Raw genomic sequence first — 19,792 nt, 5'->3', positions numbered from 1 at the left:
CACTTAACACCTTAGAGACTCAGTGCCAGCCAGAACAGAGACACGCCAGTAACACGGACCGAGATCAGCAGAAGGCAGAGTCATATGCTCATACAAGTCACAGCTTATTTTAAAAAGCTTCTGAAAATGACCACGGTGATTCCACATATTGCAGCATGATCTCGGTTCAAAATTTATGATTGGTTGCAGGGTTGCCTCAGGCGCACTATCGCTGGTCGTAAATTTACCCCGCCTCATAATGCCCACCGCATTAAAAAATAAGGCCACACTCACATGCGATTGATCAGCCGACAAGCTGCTTTATTGAAAGCACAGAAAAGATGGCTACCACTGAGTCGCTGTGGTAACAATCAGGTTTAATTCCCTGAGAACATACTTTATCCTTGTTACGTTTTTACCCCTTTCGCTGGTTTTTTAAACAACCCACACTACTTTATGAAAAAAGGAAACAAAGCAATATCCCAGATACTGGGATGTATAAATTAAGGATAAGTAGTAGTTATAAGAAACTTTTTTTTTCATTTCACTCTTTAAACAGATTTTATAGAAGTGGGATTTTTTTTCCCTCTGATCTACAGGGGAAAAAAACCATGTAAAATAAAAACAAATCCACAGTTTTACAAAGCCACACAAGTCTCCATTTTAAACATCAAGAAGAAGACACAGTAAATAATACTGTTGCAATAAGATTATTTACAACTACCGCCCATTATGGGCCATTTTCGCATTTGGAATGGGCATCTTCACCTCTCACTTTCTCTGCCCACAGAGCCATGAAGAAAAGAGACTGGGAGAGAAGAAGTTCAGCCAGGAGAAAAACATACATATTCAGCAAATTGCAAAAAAAAAGTTTCTCCTTTCTCTCTGGGGTCTTCGTAAGAATCACCAGGTAACTTGGCCTTGCTTATATCTCACTATATTCCAGTACAGGGGAGCCCATTACCCACATCTTTAGCACAGCAACAAACAGTGCAATTCTAAGAAACCGATGGGCTTAGACTGGTGTAACTCTGCTTAGGAGTACACTGAAAGTGTGGCAAGAAGTAGTCCCGCCTCTGCTGGGGAGCCCAGCCTGCTCCACCCTATGACTGTCACGCTTTGCATCTCTTAAAAAAAAAAAGGGATTTGGCTATTCCTCTCCAAAGGGAATAGAAAAAAATCTGTAAGGAAAAATGGGCCTGTGTTGTTAAGAGGGACCGCTAAAGTCCTTTCCAAAAGTAACTGGAGCAAAGTAAAGGAGGGGGAAATGTTTAGTTGGTTTAGCCCCCTTTGCTAGAGACAGCTCCATGTGACGCAAATAACTTCCACCCAGAGTCTGTAGAATGGCAAGGTGGCCAAGAGGGTCCTCTCCTTTACAGTGAATGCCACGAAATACATTTCTGTTCTGTATTGGCCGTTTGGAGGGGGGGGGGGCATCACTTGGCAGAGAGGTTCACTAGAGGCGAGAAACAAAAACGTGTAGTTTTTAATATCCACTCACAGATATCTGTTCAGCCAGATAAGATCTGCCCTGAGCCTCCTTTTCAAGGTAGTTTATCCAACTTCACAGGCTGAACATGTGGAGCCGGATGACATGAGTAGCCCCTGATCCAGAAGCAGGCTTGCAATCAGGGGTGAGCTTCAGGGAAGGCTCGCTTAGCAGCACAAGTGCGCTGTGTGCAGAAGACACAGGCTCTTTCATGCACCTCTGTGATGCATACAAAATCCCCATGCGCAGAAACATCATGATCTTTCAGTTTGTCTGGAGTGGAGCAGCTGTTCAAGCGGTGCCTTTTGAGACATGACCCCGGGTAGCCTGTTGTTGGTAAAAGATGGCCCAATAGAAATGACAAGCGGGCAAAGAGAGTTTACACTGAAGGGAGACCCAGCAATAGATTGGCCGTTCAGTATGTATCTACCTGATGTGCCCTTCCACATCAGGCATGCATCCAAACAACAAAGCCGTCCAATCTCATTTTTAGGAACGGCTCGTATTCAGCACAAAGAGGTAAGGAACCAGCACAGTTGGCGCCTGACTCTGGGCTTCCCACCACACACCTTGTCTCCTTTCAATGCAAACGAGAGAGCCGGGAGCCCCCCAAGTCCAGCTCCCGATGCAACATTTTTTTAATTGTTAAAAAAGTCCTTTGGGACTCAGACAGTTAGAAACAAATATACTCCAGAAGGGAACAGGGTAGAGTTCGTTATAAAAAAAAAAAGTTAACTATCAGAAACGACAACCTATGAACATGTAAACCTTCATTTGAAAACTTAGCCGGAGCCTAGTAAGGTGGGAAGGAACAATAAAAGATAACACTAGGCGTGCTTCTAGAACTTGCATGGATTGGATGTAAGAAAAACAGGGCAGAAAGAAAGGTGTCGGGTTAAGGTTTAAGGCATGAGCCAGCCAATTAAGAGCACCTTTACGCCCGATCGATTTTGACGCTTGCAACGCCAGTCCAAAGCAGGGGGCACCTGCGACTCTGCTCAGAACTGGAGTGTTAAAGCACATTCTTTGCTTCTCCTGTGGAGCTCAACTGAGCTTTTATAGAAGAGCTTCCTTTTGGCTGAGCAGTGCCTCTTTCCCCCCCTCTTCTAACTCACACTGCTTTTAAAAACCCTGCAGTGTGGACAAGCCAAGGAAAGCAAATCCACGGCCATTCCCTAAGAATTCAAAAGTGTCCCAGTTGGTTGCTGGGAGGTGGTGTCTTTTACACCTATTGCCAGAACCACCGACCAAAAGCCACTTGGGCGCAAGGACAGTTCCTTCCCACCTGCCTAACACCTGCCCGATCAAAAACGGCAGGAAGCGCTGAGAATACCCACTCGCTCAGCTCGCTTAGAGGGCAGCTGGGTTAGAAGGGGGCAGAAGGGCCGCACAGCAGCCTATAAACGTACAAACACTGTGAATTAACCACAGTAATTAACAGGCAATCGCTTTGCAGCAAAGGAAACACACACGCACGCACGCACACAGGTCCCACGAGGCCTTCGGATACCGGAGAAACTCGGGACGAGGCTCAAGAAGGGGGGGCTCATTGTCTCTTAGTAAACTACGTTCAGAGGACACCAAGGGGTGTCAGGATATAACATGCAGTGGACGGAACGGAACCTGCAAGACAAAAGAAAAGAAGATGCTTGGATCAGCACCACACCCACAGTGGATGGAAATCCAGATAAATGTCATACATATTGCTAAAACTGCTTTTAAAAAAACCAAACCACTTTCAATTCTAGCCTATTCCTGAAACCCACTTAAAGCAAAGGGGCCAAATGATCCTGTTCTGATCACATTGTTTTCTAATTTTGTAATCTGGTTTTTATTTATAATTGTTTGCTGTCGTTTATTTTACAATGCTCTTATTGTATTTTTTTCCCAGTTTTGTAATTTGCCTTGAGCCTCAGCAAGGAAGGCAGACTACCAATGAAGGAAATAAACCAAATGCATCACACAGAGGACTTCCCTGGCTGGACCCCTGCATAGGAGTGGGGAAACCCTCTGACTGGTAACAGCTTTCCAATGTCCCTGCCGGAGCAGGCGTAACTGGATGGAGGGACCCGACAACCCACAGACGAGCTTTCTGGCCTGCTTTTGCCTGTTGGGAAGCTCAAGGCTCACCTGGATGGATCCTCCTCGACGGAGAAGGCACCTTTCATATGGATGGAATTCCTCTTGTTTTCAAACATTCCGTAACTCAAAGTCACCTGCAAAAAAAAAAGGAGAAAGTTTTGAGTTACCAAGGCAGAAGGCTACTTCTCCAGACCTCATTTAAGTTATCACCACTTTAATGTATTTCAGCATTGCAGTTTAAGCCCCTTTCTGATTAAAAACCATGGCCATTTTCACACTGCTTACTGGCCACGGAACATCGCGCCAAGCTCCCAGAATGACAGCGTGTTCCTGGCGCAATTTCGTGCGAGAAAGGGCGTTTTTAGCCTCCTCCGCTGCTGTGCGGTCCTGCAAGGCAGTGGAGGAAGTCGAAAAGGGCCCTCCCGCCTCCACTGCTGCCCTGCAGGACCGCACGGCAGCGGAGGAGGCGGAAAAGGGCCCTCCCACCCTTCAAATGACAGCCGCAGCTGTCATTTGAGGGGCGGGAGGGCCCTTTTCCGCCTCCTCCGCTGCCACGTGGTCCTGCAGGGCAGCAGATGAAGCCTCCTCCACCCCAGCATCAGAGGGAAGCTTTTTGCTATTTGGGGAAGTTTTGATTCGGGATTCCTGAATCGGGGCCACCATGCTGGCCCCTATTCGGGAATCCCGAATCTTTACAAATAGTGTCTGATTTGGGTATTTTTTCCGAATCAGACACCCGAAGCGCACACCTCTAGTAAGCAGTGTGAAAATGGCCCATATTACCGAATGCAGTTAATTAAAGGATCCTGCTTACAGTGTGGATGAAAACTCAACTGTGAGTCCTGAGACACCTTGAAAACTAGCACAATTTATATACGGCTGGCAGATACGTTTTGTTGGTCTGTTGCCGCCATGCGGCTGTTTTAAAGACTAACACAGCTGGAATAGCAGTGCTGCAAATGCACCCACACCACTTCTGTTCCCGTTTCCTGTATAATGCCCAAGTGGTGAGGTGGAGTCTAGCTGTCCCCAAACTGCATCATGTCTGAGGAGATCCTTGGTGCAGAACTGCTAAACCCTGAGTCGGTCTGACTGACTCCGAAAGCACTATTTGCAACTATCAAGAAGTGAACACATCTTGTTCTTGCTATGGACAAAAATCCCATAAGATAAGGCAGGGCATCCTCCAGGAGATACCTGATTGTGAATCTCTGTCTTGGGCACTTGATGGAGGTTCTCCAGGTGGGAATGGAAGAGGTTACTTCGGATAAGTTTCACCCCCAGCACGGATTCGATGATGTACCCAACGGTGCAGTCATCCGGCAAGCGGATCTTTTCCGCTGTGCTCATGAAGTGACCTCCACTGTCAGGAGATTGGAGAAAGAGGAGGGTTCAGTGGCAGAGGGAAACAATAAAGGTCTCGGGACTATATAAGGCGCCACTAGTTATTTCACAAGCTTTGTGCTCATAGAAAGGAACCATGCTCAAATTAATATTAATGCAGCACTTTCACAGAATAGGAGAAGAGGGTCTCTGCCCCAAGGCGCTTACAATCCTTTAGATCTGCCCACAGACAATCAACTTGATCCTCTGACCTGAACGCAGGCAATTAAGTACCTTCCATTAATTGTTTAGATATTTATACTTCCTGCTTTCACATCCTTCTCCTCAGGTAGCTCAAGCTAAGAGGGTGTGTGACTGGTCCAAGATCACCCAGCAAGCTCCCATAGCAGGGTGCGCATTTGAAACTGGGTCTCCCAGATCTTAGCCCAACTGACTACTACACCACACACTGACCCGACAGTGCTGAGGCCAAGCGCTGGGCGCCTTACCTAGCCCAAGGACTCATCTTCAGCGCTAGTCCACGGCTAATGCAGAAACCAGCACCGCCAGTTGCAAACCAGAAGCGGACAGTGTGCTGCAGGGCAAGAAAAGAGAAGGGGGTTAAAAAACAGCCAATTCCAGCCACTCTCTCAGCAATATGGTACATTCCAGCCCCTGCCAGAACTCTGCAGATGGTTTCTATTGTCTGAAGGAATAAACCAGCACGATCTTGGCACTAAGAGGACACAACTCAGTGGTTGAGGAATGGGGAGAGGGTGATTTCTCACATCCATTTTGAAAATACTGACTTTTTCCCAGGCAGCCTTTTCCAGCAGGTATTTTTGTGCATTGATCTCCCATTCCAAACATTTGAGACATCCAAGCCATATGTCCAATGGAGTTAGCCAGGTTAGTCTATAGTAGCAAAATTGCAAAAAGTCCAGTAGCACCTTTAAGACTAACCAATTTTATTGTAGCATAAGCTTTTGAGAACCACAGCTCTCTTCGTCAGATGCATCTGACGAAGTCGCCAAGCCATATGGAGTCCACAGCTTAGCCAGTATCACTCCCCTGCCTTTCCTAAATAAAGCTGAGAAGAACTGCATTCTCTCGTCACTGGGGACTTTTTTCTGCTTCCAGTCAGGAGATAATCAAGTTTCTCCCAAATGTTAGATTTAGCGGATTATCTAATCCAGCATCTTCAGACCAGTTCATGCACTAAGTTTGTCATCTGCTGACCAAACGCAACAAAATTGCACATGTGAATTCATCTTTCCAAATGAATTAATTAATTTTGTTACATTTGTATTCTGCTCTCCCTGAAAACCAGGCTCAGAGCAGATCACAGCAGGAGCGTAAGACAACAGCATAAAAATGAAAACACTTCAATAAAACATTGCTCCAGAGGAGTTAGCTGTGTTACTCTGCAGTAGCAAAATAGCAGAGTCCCGGAGCACCTTTAAGACTAACAAACTTTATTGTAGCATAAGCTTTCAAGAGCCACAGCTCTCGTTGTCAGATGCACTGTCAGCTTTCGAGAGCCACAGCTCTCTTCATCAGATGCACCATCAGCTTTCGAGAGCCACAGCTCTCTTCATCAGATGCATCGTCAGCTTTTGAGAACCACAGCTCTCTCTGTCAGATGCACTGTCAGCTTTCAAGAGCCACAGCTCTCAAAAGCTTATGCTACAATAATGTTGGTTAGTCTTAAAGGTGCGACTGGACTCTTTACTATTATAAAACACTGCAGAATTCTTATTGCACAATCCCTCTATGTACGAAGTCCCGTGGGGCAGGTGGCGAGCTGCCTGATGTTCAGCAGACCAGGGGGGATCATATCCCCCCTCTGGCAGGATGCTGATTGGGGGAGGGGTGTGTGTGCTCTATGCCTCTCTACGCCTGGCGGAATATCTCTATATTGCAGGCCAGGTGGAAAGATAGTAAATCCTGCCAGGTCCGAGTCTCTGCAGACAGAGCATTCCACCAGGTGGGTGCCAGGGCCAAGAAAATATTCCCTCTGTTCAAATCAAAGAACACTTTGGGGTCCAGACCACAGTCCTGCAATATACTCGTGTCGTGTGAATCAGCCCTTCTTTATTCGCTCAGGCACTCCCCGTTCTTACCATCTTGTTCTCGCTGATCCTCTCGGTTGCCTGGATGGGCTTGTCCAAGCTGGGTTTTCCAATGTAGATGTCCTGCGTGTGAGGATAACTGGAGAGGAGCTTGATCAGCATCTGCACATTCACGTAGTTATCATCATCCACGTGGCAAAACCACCTAGCACGACACCCAAAAAAGAGGAACTGGTTACACCCAGAACAACAGAACACACCCAGTGGCACAGCGTGGCTTGGCAGCACCTGGGGCAACTCCCAGCAGGAGGTGGCGTCCCTGCCATTACGCATGTGCTCCCAGGACTGCGTGATGACATCACTTCCAGGAAGTGGTGACATCGTGCTGGGCGTGGCCACTCCCCTGGGAGCGCTCCCGTGATTCAGGCCGCTAGCCTCCCTACCAGGCAGCCCTCCGTGGCAGCCGCCTGCAGCGTTGCCGCCAGCTCGATGAGCTCCTTGGCTCCAGGACGGCCAGCTCAGAGCCCAGCAAGCCAGCTACCCCATCGGTGCAGCAGGCAGCTGGGGTGCTGTGGGCGGCCTCCTGCAGATGGAGGCTCCTGCAGGCTCTCCTCAGCAGGGTCCCCTAAAAATTATGCACCTGGGGTGACCGCCCCTCTCCCCCCTGCTCCCACGCTATGCACTGAATACACCTTCTGTTTTGCCAATCCTTTTCCAACCAAGAGGACTACATTCCTGGCTCACAGGTGCTGGGATGGGTGTCCTCACTGGGTTAACAGAAATACAGGTCACAGGGGTGCTGAATAGGGCAGGGGGGGCTTAGTTTTAGTCTCCTGGAGGCTGTACGTGTTGTGGGAAATCCCACTTTCAATGAGGATAAATCATTCTGGCCAACCTTCCAGGGGTATTTAAGGACAACCATGGTAAAACATGGTCTGACCTGGCTAGCCCAGGCAAGCCCAGTCTCATCAGATCTCAACAGGGTCAGCCCTGGTTAGTGACTGGATGGGAAACCTCCAAAGAAGAGCAGGGCTGCAGAGGCAGGCAATGGCAAATCCCCTCTGTTGGTCTCTTGCTTGAAAACACCAGCAGGGGGCGCCATAAGTCAGTTATGATTTGATGGCACTTCCTACCACCACCACAATAAAACATGAAGTGCTTTGGAAAACTGGAAATTCTCTACACACACAGGGGCATCGAACCAACCATTCCAAAGCACAGCCCACAGAGTTTTCCAGTGTTCCTCTCTGTTCCTGCATCCCCTCCTGACCCATACATAGAAAGATCATTCCCAGAGTCACAGGACCCATACAGAGGAACTACCCAGCAGACTGAAGCTCTGGAGTGGGAAGCGCAAGGGGATGAAACCTTTTCTCCTCTGCAAGCGCAGCTGTGCTAAGGAAAGGGGTCAACTTCCTTCCTCCCCCCCCCATCCACCCTGCTGTCCCACACAGCTGTTTGTTCCTCTGCACATGAAAATAAAATTTGACATGGACAATATATACTACCCAAAGCTCCTTAGAGAAAGCTTGGGATAAACTCGCTGTCTGCTTTCTACCTCTTCATTTATAGTGTTTTTTATTGGCACACTCCTTTGGGCAATCTATTTCAAATGCGCCCTACCCAGGGCTTTTTTTCAGCTGGAACACGGTGGAACGGAGTTCCGGAACCTCTTGAAAATGGTCACATGGCCGGTGGCCCCGCCCCCTGATCTCCACACCGAGGGGAGTTGAGATGGCCCTCCGCGCCACATTTTAATGGATCTATTTAACTGGAAACTGAGCCCGGGGCCCTACTGCGTGCAAAGCAGACCCCACAGCCCCACCCAACAGTCCAATTTGCAAACCACACTTACTTCCTCCCAGATTCGATGAACTTGTCGTACTCTACTGCCATCTTGCACGACAGGGCTTGGCGGCTGTGGGCGGCAGAGCAATTGGTGTTGATGACGTTTCCTAAAGAGGGAGGAAAAGAACAGAAAAGGGGCTGTGTCACTTTTGTAAAGTTCTGCCTTGCTTGGAAGTCACACAAATTAGGTGACAGCCATCCTGGAGACCTCCCCATCCCACCAATTCAAATGTTTGGCTGGCATGACTGGTGTGACAAACAGGGGCAGCGATCCCATTCACGGCACTGGTGGGTCAACATGCAGAATCCCAGAATCCATGGCAACGTTTCAAGAGGCCCTGGGGTGACACCTGCCAGTGACCTCCTGGACACCACAGGGGGTTCTGGGGGAGCATCTCTCGCGCCATGAGGTCCGCTTGGCGCATTCTGCATTTCAAAGCCCCTTGACCCTGCCGCTTCTTCTCATATGCCATACGTTAAATGCCTGCCTTAGTGGGACATCAGGATTTGAGTCCAGGGGCACCTTCGAGACCAACAAGATTTTCAGATTACTGAAGAGTCCTGTAACACCTTTAAGACTAACCAACTTTATTGTACCATAAGCTTTTGAGAGCCACAGCTCTCTTCGTCAGATGCATCTGCATCTGATGAAGAGAGCTGTGGCTCTCAAAAATTTAAGCTGCAATAAAGCTGCATCTGACAAAGAGAGCTGTGGCTCTCGAAAGCTTAAGCTGCAATAAAGTTGCATCTGACAAAGAGAGCTGTGGCTCTCGAAAGCTTAAGCTGCAATAAAGTTGCATCTGACACACAGCTGTGGTTCTCGAAAGCTTATGCTACAATAAAGTTGCATCCGACAAAGAGAGCTGTGGTTCTCAAAAGCTTATGCTACAACAAAGTTGGTTAGTCTTAAAGGTGCTACTGGACTCCTTACTATTTTGCAACTGCAGACTAACATGGCTAACTCCTCAAGATTTTCAGAGTGTATGTAAGCCTTTGAGCGTCAGAGCTCCCTTCTTCAGACAGGAGTGGGAATGGAGATCCCTGAGCCATTATAACCCAGCCAAAGGTGGGTGGGTGTTACATGGGGGGGGGCATCAGGATGTAAAGGTACGGTGCAGCATGATAAGATGGGAGAGCTGTGGCAAAGGAAGATGTCGGGATGTATAAAGGTATAAAGGTACAATTGCCCTAGTGGGTATCCCCGGCCTCCGTGCATCAGTAGAAGGGGACTGTAGGCAGGTTGCAATGGAGGTGGCTGTGTGAGTCTGTTGTAGCAAAATAAAACAGAAATCCAGGGGCACTTCAAATACTACCAATCTTTATTTCAATATGAGCTCTGATGAAGTGGGGTACAAGTGACCCACAAAAGTTTATACTGAAAGAAATGTTGTTAGACTTTAGAGTGCCCCTGGATTTTGGTTTAATTTTTGCTACAACAGTCCAACACACCGAGTACAATTTTTTTCCCAGTGCAATCCTAAACAGAGTGACATCCTAAGCTCCTCTTAGACTTCAGTAGACTGAGAAGGGTGTAAACGTGCTTAGGACTGCACTGCAAGTGTAGCTGATAAGATAAAGCGGTCTTTGATCTGGTTTGCCACTGGAAGTCCTGGCCCAGCCCCCTGAACATCTGAGCCGGCTTCCCATGGGATGGTGCGTCTGTTACTTCCCCTGCCCTAGTGTAAAAACACTGGGAAAGAAGAGATTAAATGCTCTTTGCTGTTTGAACAAGAAGTCGGCTTTCTTTTTGTTCCCAGTTTTAAAGACAGACCCCCCCTCCGCAGAATGTTAACTCAAAAAAGGGGGGAGGGGTTACAAGCTGGACGCCTCTGAAGGGGGGCGGTGATGCCAGGGAGAAACCGGGCCGTCCTATTCATGTGGCATTTTCCCATCAGCAGCCACCTGTTACTTGCTGGGATGTCTTGTGGGGTGGGAATCAATTCAAGGGATGAATAGAGGACATTTGCATCAGAAGGACAGCAGGGCCTGACCCAGTCTAGGGGAGGAGGAGAGGCTGCTTCTATTAACTCTCGCTGAGTAAGTCCCCCCTTCCTCCCCACAATCCAGAAAGTTAACCAGCACATTCTCTGGGGAAGAGAAATACACCTGGTTAATCCCCCTCCATGAGTGACATTTCAGAAGCCCATCTGCCCACCATGGTATCCTTGCAAGCACCTCCTATACTGCGAAGTCTACTGTGCAAGTACCCTTAAGCAAACTTGCTTTTCACAGAACCATAGGCTCGGAAGGGTCCTCCAGAGACATCTAGTCCAACCCCTTGCACAATGCAGAAAACACAACTACTCCCCCCACCACACACACCCTGCTTCATGCCCAGAAGATGGCAAAGCACCATCAGGATCCACAGCCAAACTGGCCTGGGGGAAATTGTTATCTGACCCCAAGGTGGCGATTGGCCTTACTCCCGGGGCATGTATGAAGGGGCCAGGAGAACTAAGCACTGGTGCAACCCTTCCTGCCCTCCCTCTCACGTTCTGCCCAGGTTCAAGATGACATTCCTTGTGCACTTGAAAGGAGATGGGAGAGCCTTACAAAGACTGAAAATGGACGGTCCCTGCCACCAGGTGAAGGGCTAAAACTCCCTGCCAAGCTGGAGCACCCAGAAAGGGATCATCCCATTATTGGTCTTTTGGTCAAGACCAATGAAGGGGGGAGAACTCTTTCCCCTCTGCTTCACTCTGCAAAATGAAACCCACATTCCTGCACTTCTGCTGGGGGGGAAGGGAAAGGCACTTTCTCTTTGCCTAAGAACTGCACTGAGAAGATGATCATGAGACTACGGGGGGGGGGGGGAGGCAAAGCTCTTCTCCCTTGGCACTGTGACCCGCCCCCCCCCCAAGCCAAATCAACACTATGTGGCTGTTATGGCCCTTTTTAAACAATAATGCTTGTAAAATCCATTTAAGCATCGTCCAGCACAAATGTTTTGGGCCCTAAAAAGGGGGAGAAAAAAAGACTTGTGGCACAGAAGGTATCCCGGAAAGCTCATGGCATCTTCAAAGTGCCACGTGACAAATACTTACACTCAGGTGACAAATACTTGCATGTGCATGGGCCCAGAAAAGGGCGGGGGGGGAATACGGAATGGTGACACCTCTGGGTTTTTTGGGTTTTGCTGTAACAAACAGCATGACCCTAAACGGAGGCAGCTGTTTCTAAGCCTGCCGACTAGAGCGGGCTTTGAAGGATGTAGCTTTGCTGGAACTGGCCCTGTAAGAGGACTCTGCACCAAGACGAGCAAGAAGAGGCCTTTGGAACCAGGGACGAGTCTGCTATGCCCGTACACGGACTCCCAATATTTGTTTAAATAGCTTGCTCCTGGACTATTTTAATGACTTTTAAAAAATTATTATTCATTTTATGTTTTTGTGACTTTTAATGTATTTTTGAACATTTTTAGCCACCCTGAGCCCCTCTGTGGGGAGGGCGGGGCATCAATCAAATCAAATCAATCAATCAATCAATCAATCAATCAATCAATCAATCAATCAATCAATAATAAATAAATGTGATGCATCAACTCACTTGTCCTCTTCTTCAGTTCTTGGTCATCCCCATCTGTGAAGATGAAGGTCTAGAGAGAGAGAGAGAGAGAGAGAGAGAGATTTAATTGGGGCAATGCTGGTTAAGTATTTTCTCCTTGCCCCAAAGCAGCATTGCACACTGAAAACACTCTCTTGCAGCTGCATATCTAATAGCTTTTATAAAAAACCAACCAGGCTGATGGTCCCTCCAAAATACTTGTGAAGCTTCCCAAGTGCCATTTAACACACAGCCATAACCCAGGCATCTGGGTCTCCAGCCACAGCAACTCCTGGCTAACCAGCAACGTCAGCTCACCCTGATGTCAAAAGGGCTGAGCCAGAAGGGACAGAAAACCATTGTAACAGGCAGAAGCAGGACGAGCTGGCATCCCACTCAAGTTCTTCAAAAGTAGCAGGAGACCCACATGAGACCCTGCGGATGCTAAGCAGACCCTCCTCGTGGAATGCATAGCCCTCCACCCAAATATTCACAGCTTATGTATTTAAAACGTATACATCCTGGCTTTCCGCAAGGCCCAAGACGGCTCACAAAATATAAACCCACACAATTAAAAACATGAATTAAAATATATCCCGCTTCTAAACACTAAGCATAAATGCATTCTCTGGCTTTATTGCTTCGTTTACTGCTTACTGAGTATTAGGGGAAACAGCTCTGGCCTCTCTGTGCCCTGTATGTTGGACTCCCCACGCAACTGGCTGGTCACTTCTTGAAACAGGATACTGGGATGGATGGACCACCTGCCAATCTGATCAGGCAGGAGACCTCTGGCAGTCTTCTTGGCCTGCTTCCTTTTGCTCCCTGCCGTCGACTTTCCATGCCAAACAACTGAATCAACCCCACACTTCTCTCCGGGGCAAGCCAAGCCTCGGCCAGCCCGCGGGCCCCAGAGAAGATGGCCTTGATCAGCCCACATTTCTGCACCTGTCCCCCCTCCTCGAGTGCAATAACAGCCGCAACAAAAGCCCTCTGCCAGCAACTGATTCACCTCCAATTGCCACCTGAACCGGAGCCAAGGGAGGGATCGCTGCCCCGCCCTCTTCTGCCTGCCACCTGCCTGGCCACACTCCCTTATTTACATAGGTAATGCCCAACAGCTGCCTCCAGTCTCTGGGGGAGGGAGACTGCTGTTTGTTTTGGACAGGGAGGGAAAGAAATGGGTGGGAAAAGTGGATCTTGGAATGAATAGTAGTAAACAAAGACAGAAGGGGGGGACCGCAACCAGCTGCCCAAAAGATATTAAAAGCGAAGGAGAAAAAAAGAAAAGACAAAAGGCGAGACTGGAGGGAGAAAGAGGAGTTCTTGGAAGTGGCAAATTACATCTGAGCTGTTGCTTCTCCCTCCCCCCCCCTTTGAAGAATGCAGTGCAGGGAGGGGGGCTGAGACACAACACACTTGGCTAACAATAGCTGAGGTTCTTGCAGCCAACTTAATGCAAGAGGGCTGAAGTTTGCAATGGTGTTTGCTCACAATTAGCATACAGCTGGGCTGGTTAACTAGAGGAGAAGGGATCAGGCCAAGGAGGGGCCCTCCCTTTAATCACGGGAGAGGGTGTATGGGGGGGGGGAACACAGCTAGGAAGAGCAGAGTCCTGGCTAACAAAAGGAGAGAAGAGGGATAGGAGAGAATGGGTGGATGGGAAGCAGATTTTTTTTGCTGAGGGTAAAAATGGGAGGGGGGAAGTTTCAAGATAAAAACTGGAGAGATTCTCTGGGAGGAAAGAAGCCAATTCCTGCCTTTCCATTATCTTGGCTCACATCAGTGAGACAGTGGCAAGAGTGTAAAGAATCCAGTAGCACCTTTAAGACTAACCAACTTTATTGTAGCATAAGCTTTCGAGAACCAGAGTTCTCTTCGTCAGATGCATCTGTAGCATAAGCTTTCGAGAACCACAGCTCTCTTCATCAGATGCATCTGACGAAGAGAGCTGTGGTTCTTGAAATCTTATGCTACAATAAAGTTGGTTGGTCTTAAAGGTGCTACTGGACTCTTTTGCTATTTCGCAACTACGGACTAACATGACTAACTCCTCTAGAGCTGCAAGAGTGGAGTTCCAAATCAGCATTCTGACTTTGAAATTCCAACTTTTTAACTTTCTTCTTTTTTAAAAAAATCAATGTTTTAGTCCTTATGGCTCACAGCCTGGCAATACTCACACAAGTCTCAGAAACAAGAAAGGAGGCTCCCAAGGAGGGGCAGAGACCTGGTCTGGCACCCTGAAGAGTTCCTTCACAGCACTGCCACGGACATAAATAATTACAATTTATAAGAAGGGAGAGGGATTCATGTTTCCTTACAGAGAATTTGGTGTGGGTTTTATTTAATAGGCAGGGGACGCACAGCTCTGCAACTGCAAATACTAGGCTGTGTGGTTAATATCTTTCTTTGCCAGATCAGTAGAACGTTTGGGAGGACAGCTGCTTCCCTACAGGTCACCAATATGGTGCTCCATAACTGGAAATGCCAAAAAACACACCACCATTCAAAAGAAGGGCCGTTTCACACTATGACACTTTCTTCAGGTGTACATCCTGGTGTTTTAAGCCAGTACCAAATTACCTGGACGCCCCAGCTACTTAGATTCCCTAATGTGTACTTTCAGGGGTAAACCTGGCTTTGCTGTTGTATATTCTATGGGGAAAGCTCCGGGATTTGCCCTGCTAATCCCTCTCCAAGCCATTCCCAAGATCTGTTCCTGACATGCAAATCCATTTACGTTCACTTTGAAATGAACTGAAACACTTCGAATTGCATTAAAACAACACTAGAAGCAAAGGATTCTCCCCCATGCCCCTTACACGGGGTCAAACTTTGCCCCATAACAGCACAGGATCCATTCCACCAACACCCTTTGCTCAGCTCTGCAAAGCAAGCCGAAGGTGGAAGGAGAAGCAGCAGAAACGAGCAAAATCCACTTGTGATCCCTACTGGGAATTCCATAAAAAGGAAAAATGTTGTCTTGATTAGATCAAGCCCCCTGTCTCCAGCAACTGTGTCTTCGCTTGTTCCCCAAAATAGCCCCTTAGCTAATCCTCTTGCTGCTATAAATAGCCCAAAATGGTTTCATGTTTATGGTCCGTATTGAAGCAGCCTGAAGCATCGCGCCCTCAGCACATACTGTCTCCCCCAGGGAGAAGGGGAATGCCCCCTCCCCTTGGGAAGCAGGAGCAAAATGCTGCCGCCTCCCTAACAGGAAAGGCCGCTGCAAGGCTTTGGAAGCGAACGCCGGAAGATTGCTGCCTGCCCCTTGTCTCCCTGGGGCAGGAAGGGTACAGCATGTCCCCAAGCCACAGTGTCACCTCTGAGAACAATCCCGCTTTGGCAAGTCCCCTGCCTCCCACCCACCCTGCCCCCGCAGCCCCTTCCTGCTTCTCTGCAGGAACTCAGCCCGGAAATTCAATTAAAATCTAAAACAATTGCACCCCTCCCCACGCGCGCACACAGTCACTTTTTAATAAATGTGTTACGGAGGGGTGCGCTCAGCCCTGTCCCGGGCTTCTGTCCAAGTTTCACTCTGCAGGCAGAGGGCAGAGAAGTTGGAAGGCAATCGTGTTCTGAAGGGGAGGCTGCATAGAGATTCATCTCACCTCCTTTGCTTTTGAGTGATGAGAGAAGAGTGAGCCATGGACCAATCCAAAGACCAGCCAGCAGGGGCAGTTTCTAAAGGCCAATTCACACATTGCTCAGCGACAAACTCAGGGCCGCTGTCCGGTGCACTGCTAGAGGAAGCCAACCGTGGCATCTCCTCTACAGACGCAGCTGTGTGGGCGTTTGCAAACGGGCAACCTCATTCGCATACTTTTTTATGTGTGTACATTAGAAGTCTCAGGTTAGGTTGTGTAGTGGTTAGAGTTTTGGACAAGGATCTGGAAGGGGTACAAATCTCCACTCTTCCTTTGGAAGGTCGTTTCTTGTCTTAACCTACCTCGCAGGGAGGATGCTGCGAGGATCAAATGGAAGAGGGAAGAATCACAGAAACATAGAGCTGCAAGAGACCCAAAGAGTCATCTAGTTCAACTCAGTGCAGGAAATTCACAGCCCCCTCTTGTCTCCCCTCCCCCACAAGTGATCACCTCTTTATGCCCAGAGGAAGGCCAAAAAAACCCTCCCAGATCCCTGGCTGGTCTGGCGTGGAGGAAAGTTTGTTCCAGCTTGTCAACATCCTTCTTATGCTGTGGTGCCCCAAACTGAATGCAATACTCCAAGTGAGGTCTGACCAGAGCAGAGTAAAGCCATACCAGCACTTTGTGTGATCTGGACACTATACTCATGGTGATGCAGCCTAAAATTGCATTTGCCTTCTTAGCTACCACATCACGCTGCTGACACATGTTCAGTGTATGATCTACTAAGACCCCAGATCCTTTTCACATGTACTATTGCCAAGACAAGTCTCCCCTCCCCCCCCCAATCCTAGAAGTATGCCTTTGATTTTTCCTACCTAAATGCAGGACTTTACATTCATCTCTGTTGAAATTAATTTTGTTAGTTTTAGCCCAGTTTTCTGGCCTGCCAAGATCACCTTGAACGTTGATTCTGTCTTCTACAGTATTTGCTAACCCTCCCAATTTAGTATCATCTGCAGATTTAAAGAGCATCAGAATACTGTTATTAGTCACTTTTGTAGGATGCAAATAACAAAATAAATATGAAATAAATACAATGTGTGACACAGCCCAAAAGAGACAGGCTCTGGTACAAGTTCAAGCTTCCCCAAAACCTCCACCTCTGACTCAAAGGCCCAGTATACTCTCCGATATAGATCGGTACAGAACTGGATACAATGGCTCTGTGGTGCTGGTAAGCACCCCTGCACGTGATCAGAAGTATACCGCTATGCCCCCACTGCCTCACACATTGATTAGCCACGTTGGCAAGCAAGGACAGCGAGCAACGTCCTTTGTGAATCAGCCTTTCCAAAGACTACAACAGGCAGCTAAGAAAAAACTGTTAAAGAAAGAAATGTTTTTTTCCTCTCTCTCTCTCTCTCCTGCTGCTTACTCCGTGACTGCATTGTCTGAGGACCCCAGCTTGGGGACACACAGGAAATGTCATTGTTTCCAAAGGCTGCTATTGAAAGAAACACAGGATGCCAAAAAAGGACTTGGGGAACAATAGCGGACCCCCAAGAAGGGAGAGCCGGAACCATACAGCCCACCCTTTTAAGCTTCCCATGGCTGCTATGGAACAGGCATTGCAGGAGGAAGACGTTGGGTTGGAAGCAGGTAGTGTGGTTCTTCTTCTGCAACACAATGAAATAGATCCAGAGGAGTTAGCCATGTTAGTTTGTAGTTGCAAAATAGTAAAGACTCCAGTAACACCTTTAAGACTAACCAACTTTTTTGTTGGTTACATGCAGGGCTTTTTTTCAGCTGGAACTTGGGGGAATGGAGTTTCGGCATCTCTTGAAAATGGTCACATGGCTGGTGGCCCCGCCCCCTGATCTCCAGACAGAGGGGAGTTGAGATTGCCCTCTGCGCCGCAGAGCGGCGCGGAGGGCAATCTCAACTCCCCTCTGTCTGGAGATCAGGGGGCAGGGCCACCAGCCATGTGACCATTTTCTCCGAGGGCAACCCACTGAGTTCCATCACCTCTTTTCCCAGAAAAAAAAGCCCTGGTTAGATAGATGCATCTGACGAAGAGAGCTGTGGTGCTCGAAAGCTTATGCTACAAGAAAGTTGGTTAGTCTTAAAAGTGCTACTCGGCTCTTTACTATTTTGCAACACAAGGAAAGGAACAGGTAAGGCCAAGTGGCACCCCGCCCTCATCACACAAGGGTCCATCCCCTGGCTTTTGCCTTCTGCCGTCGTGGCCCATTCTGCTCCCACATAAATAAAGGAATCCTGCAGCACTGGAAAGCCTAAACAGCAGAAGCTTTGGTGGACGAGAGCTCCTTTCATCAGATGCACTGGAGGGTCCAGAATACTGTAGCACCTCTAAGACTAACAAAATTTGTGGCAGAGTATAAGTTTTCGTGAGTCACAGCTCACTTCTTCCGATACAGCTAGAAGAAGTGAGCTGTGACTCACGGAAAGCTTATACCCTACCACAAATTTTGTTAGTTTTATAGGTGCTACTGGACTCTTGCTCTTTTCTACTGCTACAGACAGACGAACACGGCTACCCATCTTGATCTATCTCCACTGGTGGGTCCATTTGTAGTCCAAGTGTCTGTTTCACCACCTGAAATGGCAGCCAAAGACAAACGCACCATGCTGCCTTAACGCTCATGTGCCTGTTTGTATGTGTATTTCAGATTTTAAACATATTACTTTTTCAAGTTCCAGACACCCAAGAGCGAGGTGAAGATCAGGCAGTTTTTTTAAAAAAGTTTTGCTTTGCACAGAGTTTGCGTAGGACGCAATGACAAAGAGATGCAGCAGTAGGAGGCAAGATATAGAAATTGGGGTCTTCCCCACCTGACTGCTTGCGGGTGATGCTCCTGGAAAAGCTGCGGTGGGGGAGAGGAAGCCACCCATGCCAGTTTGTCATATGACAAGCCTGCGTCCATCGCTGGCGGCTTTCTCTAAATGAGTCACCGATAATTTCCCTTCCTGGCAGCCCTGACGGCCCGGCGACAAGAGCTAAAAGTAGACGCAAATTCCCCAAAGTTCATTGGCAAGGGCGTCCCTCCCTCCTACCTTGCAGCTATTAGACCCAGGGAGGAGAGAGGGACCCTTTCTCTTTGACCCTTGGCCGCCATACTTCATAGTCTTAAAAAGCCATTTCAAAAACATCTTTCAGGAAGACAACAAAAAGTCAGACACACGAATGCAAAATGGGCTTAGGGAAATCTCCTCCTCCCACCCACTTCTGCATAGACAGCAATTTCTGTTTTAGCAATGAAGCAAGACAGGATTGCACAATTTACTTCTTCATTTCTTACAACACAGCTCCCCCCTTGCCATTTTTAATATCTGAAGGACTTACACCATTCTCTCATTCATCAAGGGATCTAGAACTTTCAGTTCTCCTGGGGCAGGGCCTTGGTTCGATGGTAGAACATCTGGTTGGCATGCAGAAGGCCCCAGGTTCAATCCCCAACACCTACAGTTTTAAAAAAGACCAGATGACAGGCGATATGAAAGACCTCTGCCTAATCTGATCCTGGACAGCCACTCCCAGGCAGAGGAGACAAGACTAACTTTGATAGACCAAGGTCCTGACTCCGCAAAAGACACTTTGTGTGTTTCTTTAGCCTCCTTCAGCAATGACTAAATAATCTGGGGGACACTCCTGTGAGAAAAGATCCAGAGGAGTTAGCCGTGTTAGTCTGTAGTTGCAAAATAGTAAAGAGTCCAGTAGCACCTTTAAGACTAACCAACTTTATTGTAGTATAAGCTTTCGAGAATCACAGCTCTCTTCATCAGATGCATCTGACGAGGCATCTGACGAAGAGAGCTGTGGTTCTCAAAAGCTTATGCTACAATGA

The 19,792-nt window shown here is 48.0% G+C and overlaps 1 protein-coding gene across 1 annotated transcript in view; it reads right to left on the bottom strand.

The window, feature by feature from the left end:
• Positions 1-274: 274 nt before the first annotated feature.
• Positions 275-19,792, bottom strand: part of LFNG (LFNG O-fucosylpeptide 3-beta-N-acetylglucosaminyltransferase) — a 34,389-nt gene continuing 14,871 nt past the window's right edge. Inside the window, exons 2-8 of the mRNA XM_054993344.1 lie at positions 12,340-12,388; positions 8,801-8,900; positions 6,997-7,150; positions 5,383-5,468; positions 4,748-4,913; positions 3,599-3,684; positions 275-3,091 (exon numbers count right to left, since the gene is read on the bottom strand). Of these exons, the coding sequence (XP_054849319.1) occupies positions 3,025-3,091; positions 3,599-3,684; positions 4,748-4,913; positions 5,383-5,468; positions 6,997-7,150; positions 8,801-8,900; positions 12,340-12,388 (708 nt within the window). The 3' untranslated portion in view covers positions 275-3,024. The remainder of the gene's footprint in view (positions 3,092-3,598; positions 3,685-4,747; positions 4,914-5,382; positions 5,469-6,996; positions 7,151-8,800; positions 8,901-12,339; positions 12,389-19,792) is intronic.

This window comes from Eublepharis macularius, chromosome 12 (genome assembly GCF_028583425.1).
Source record: "Eublepharis macularius isolate TG4126 chromosome 12, MPM_Emac_v1.0, whole genome shotgun sequence".
In the NCBI taxonomy this organism is placed as follows: Eukaryota; Metazoa; Chordata; class Lepidosauria; order Squamata; family Eublepharidae; genus Eublepharis; species Eublepharis macularius.
The sequence above is the reverse complement of the archived record's forward strand: the minus strand, read 5'-3'. Positions and strand labels throughout refer to the sequence as shown.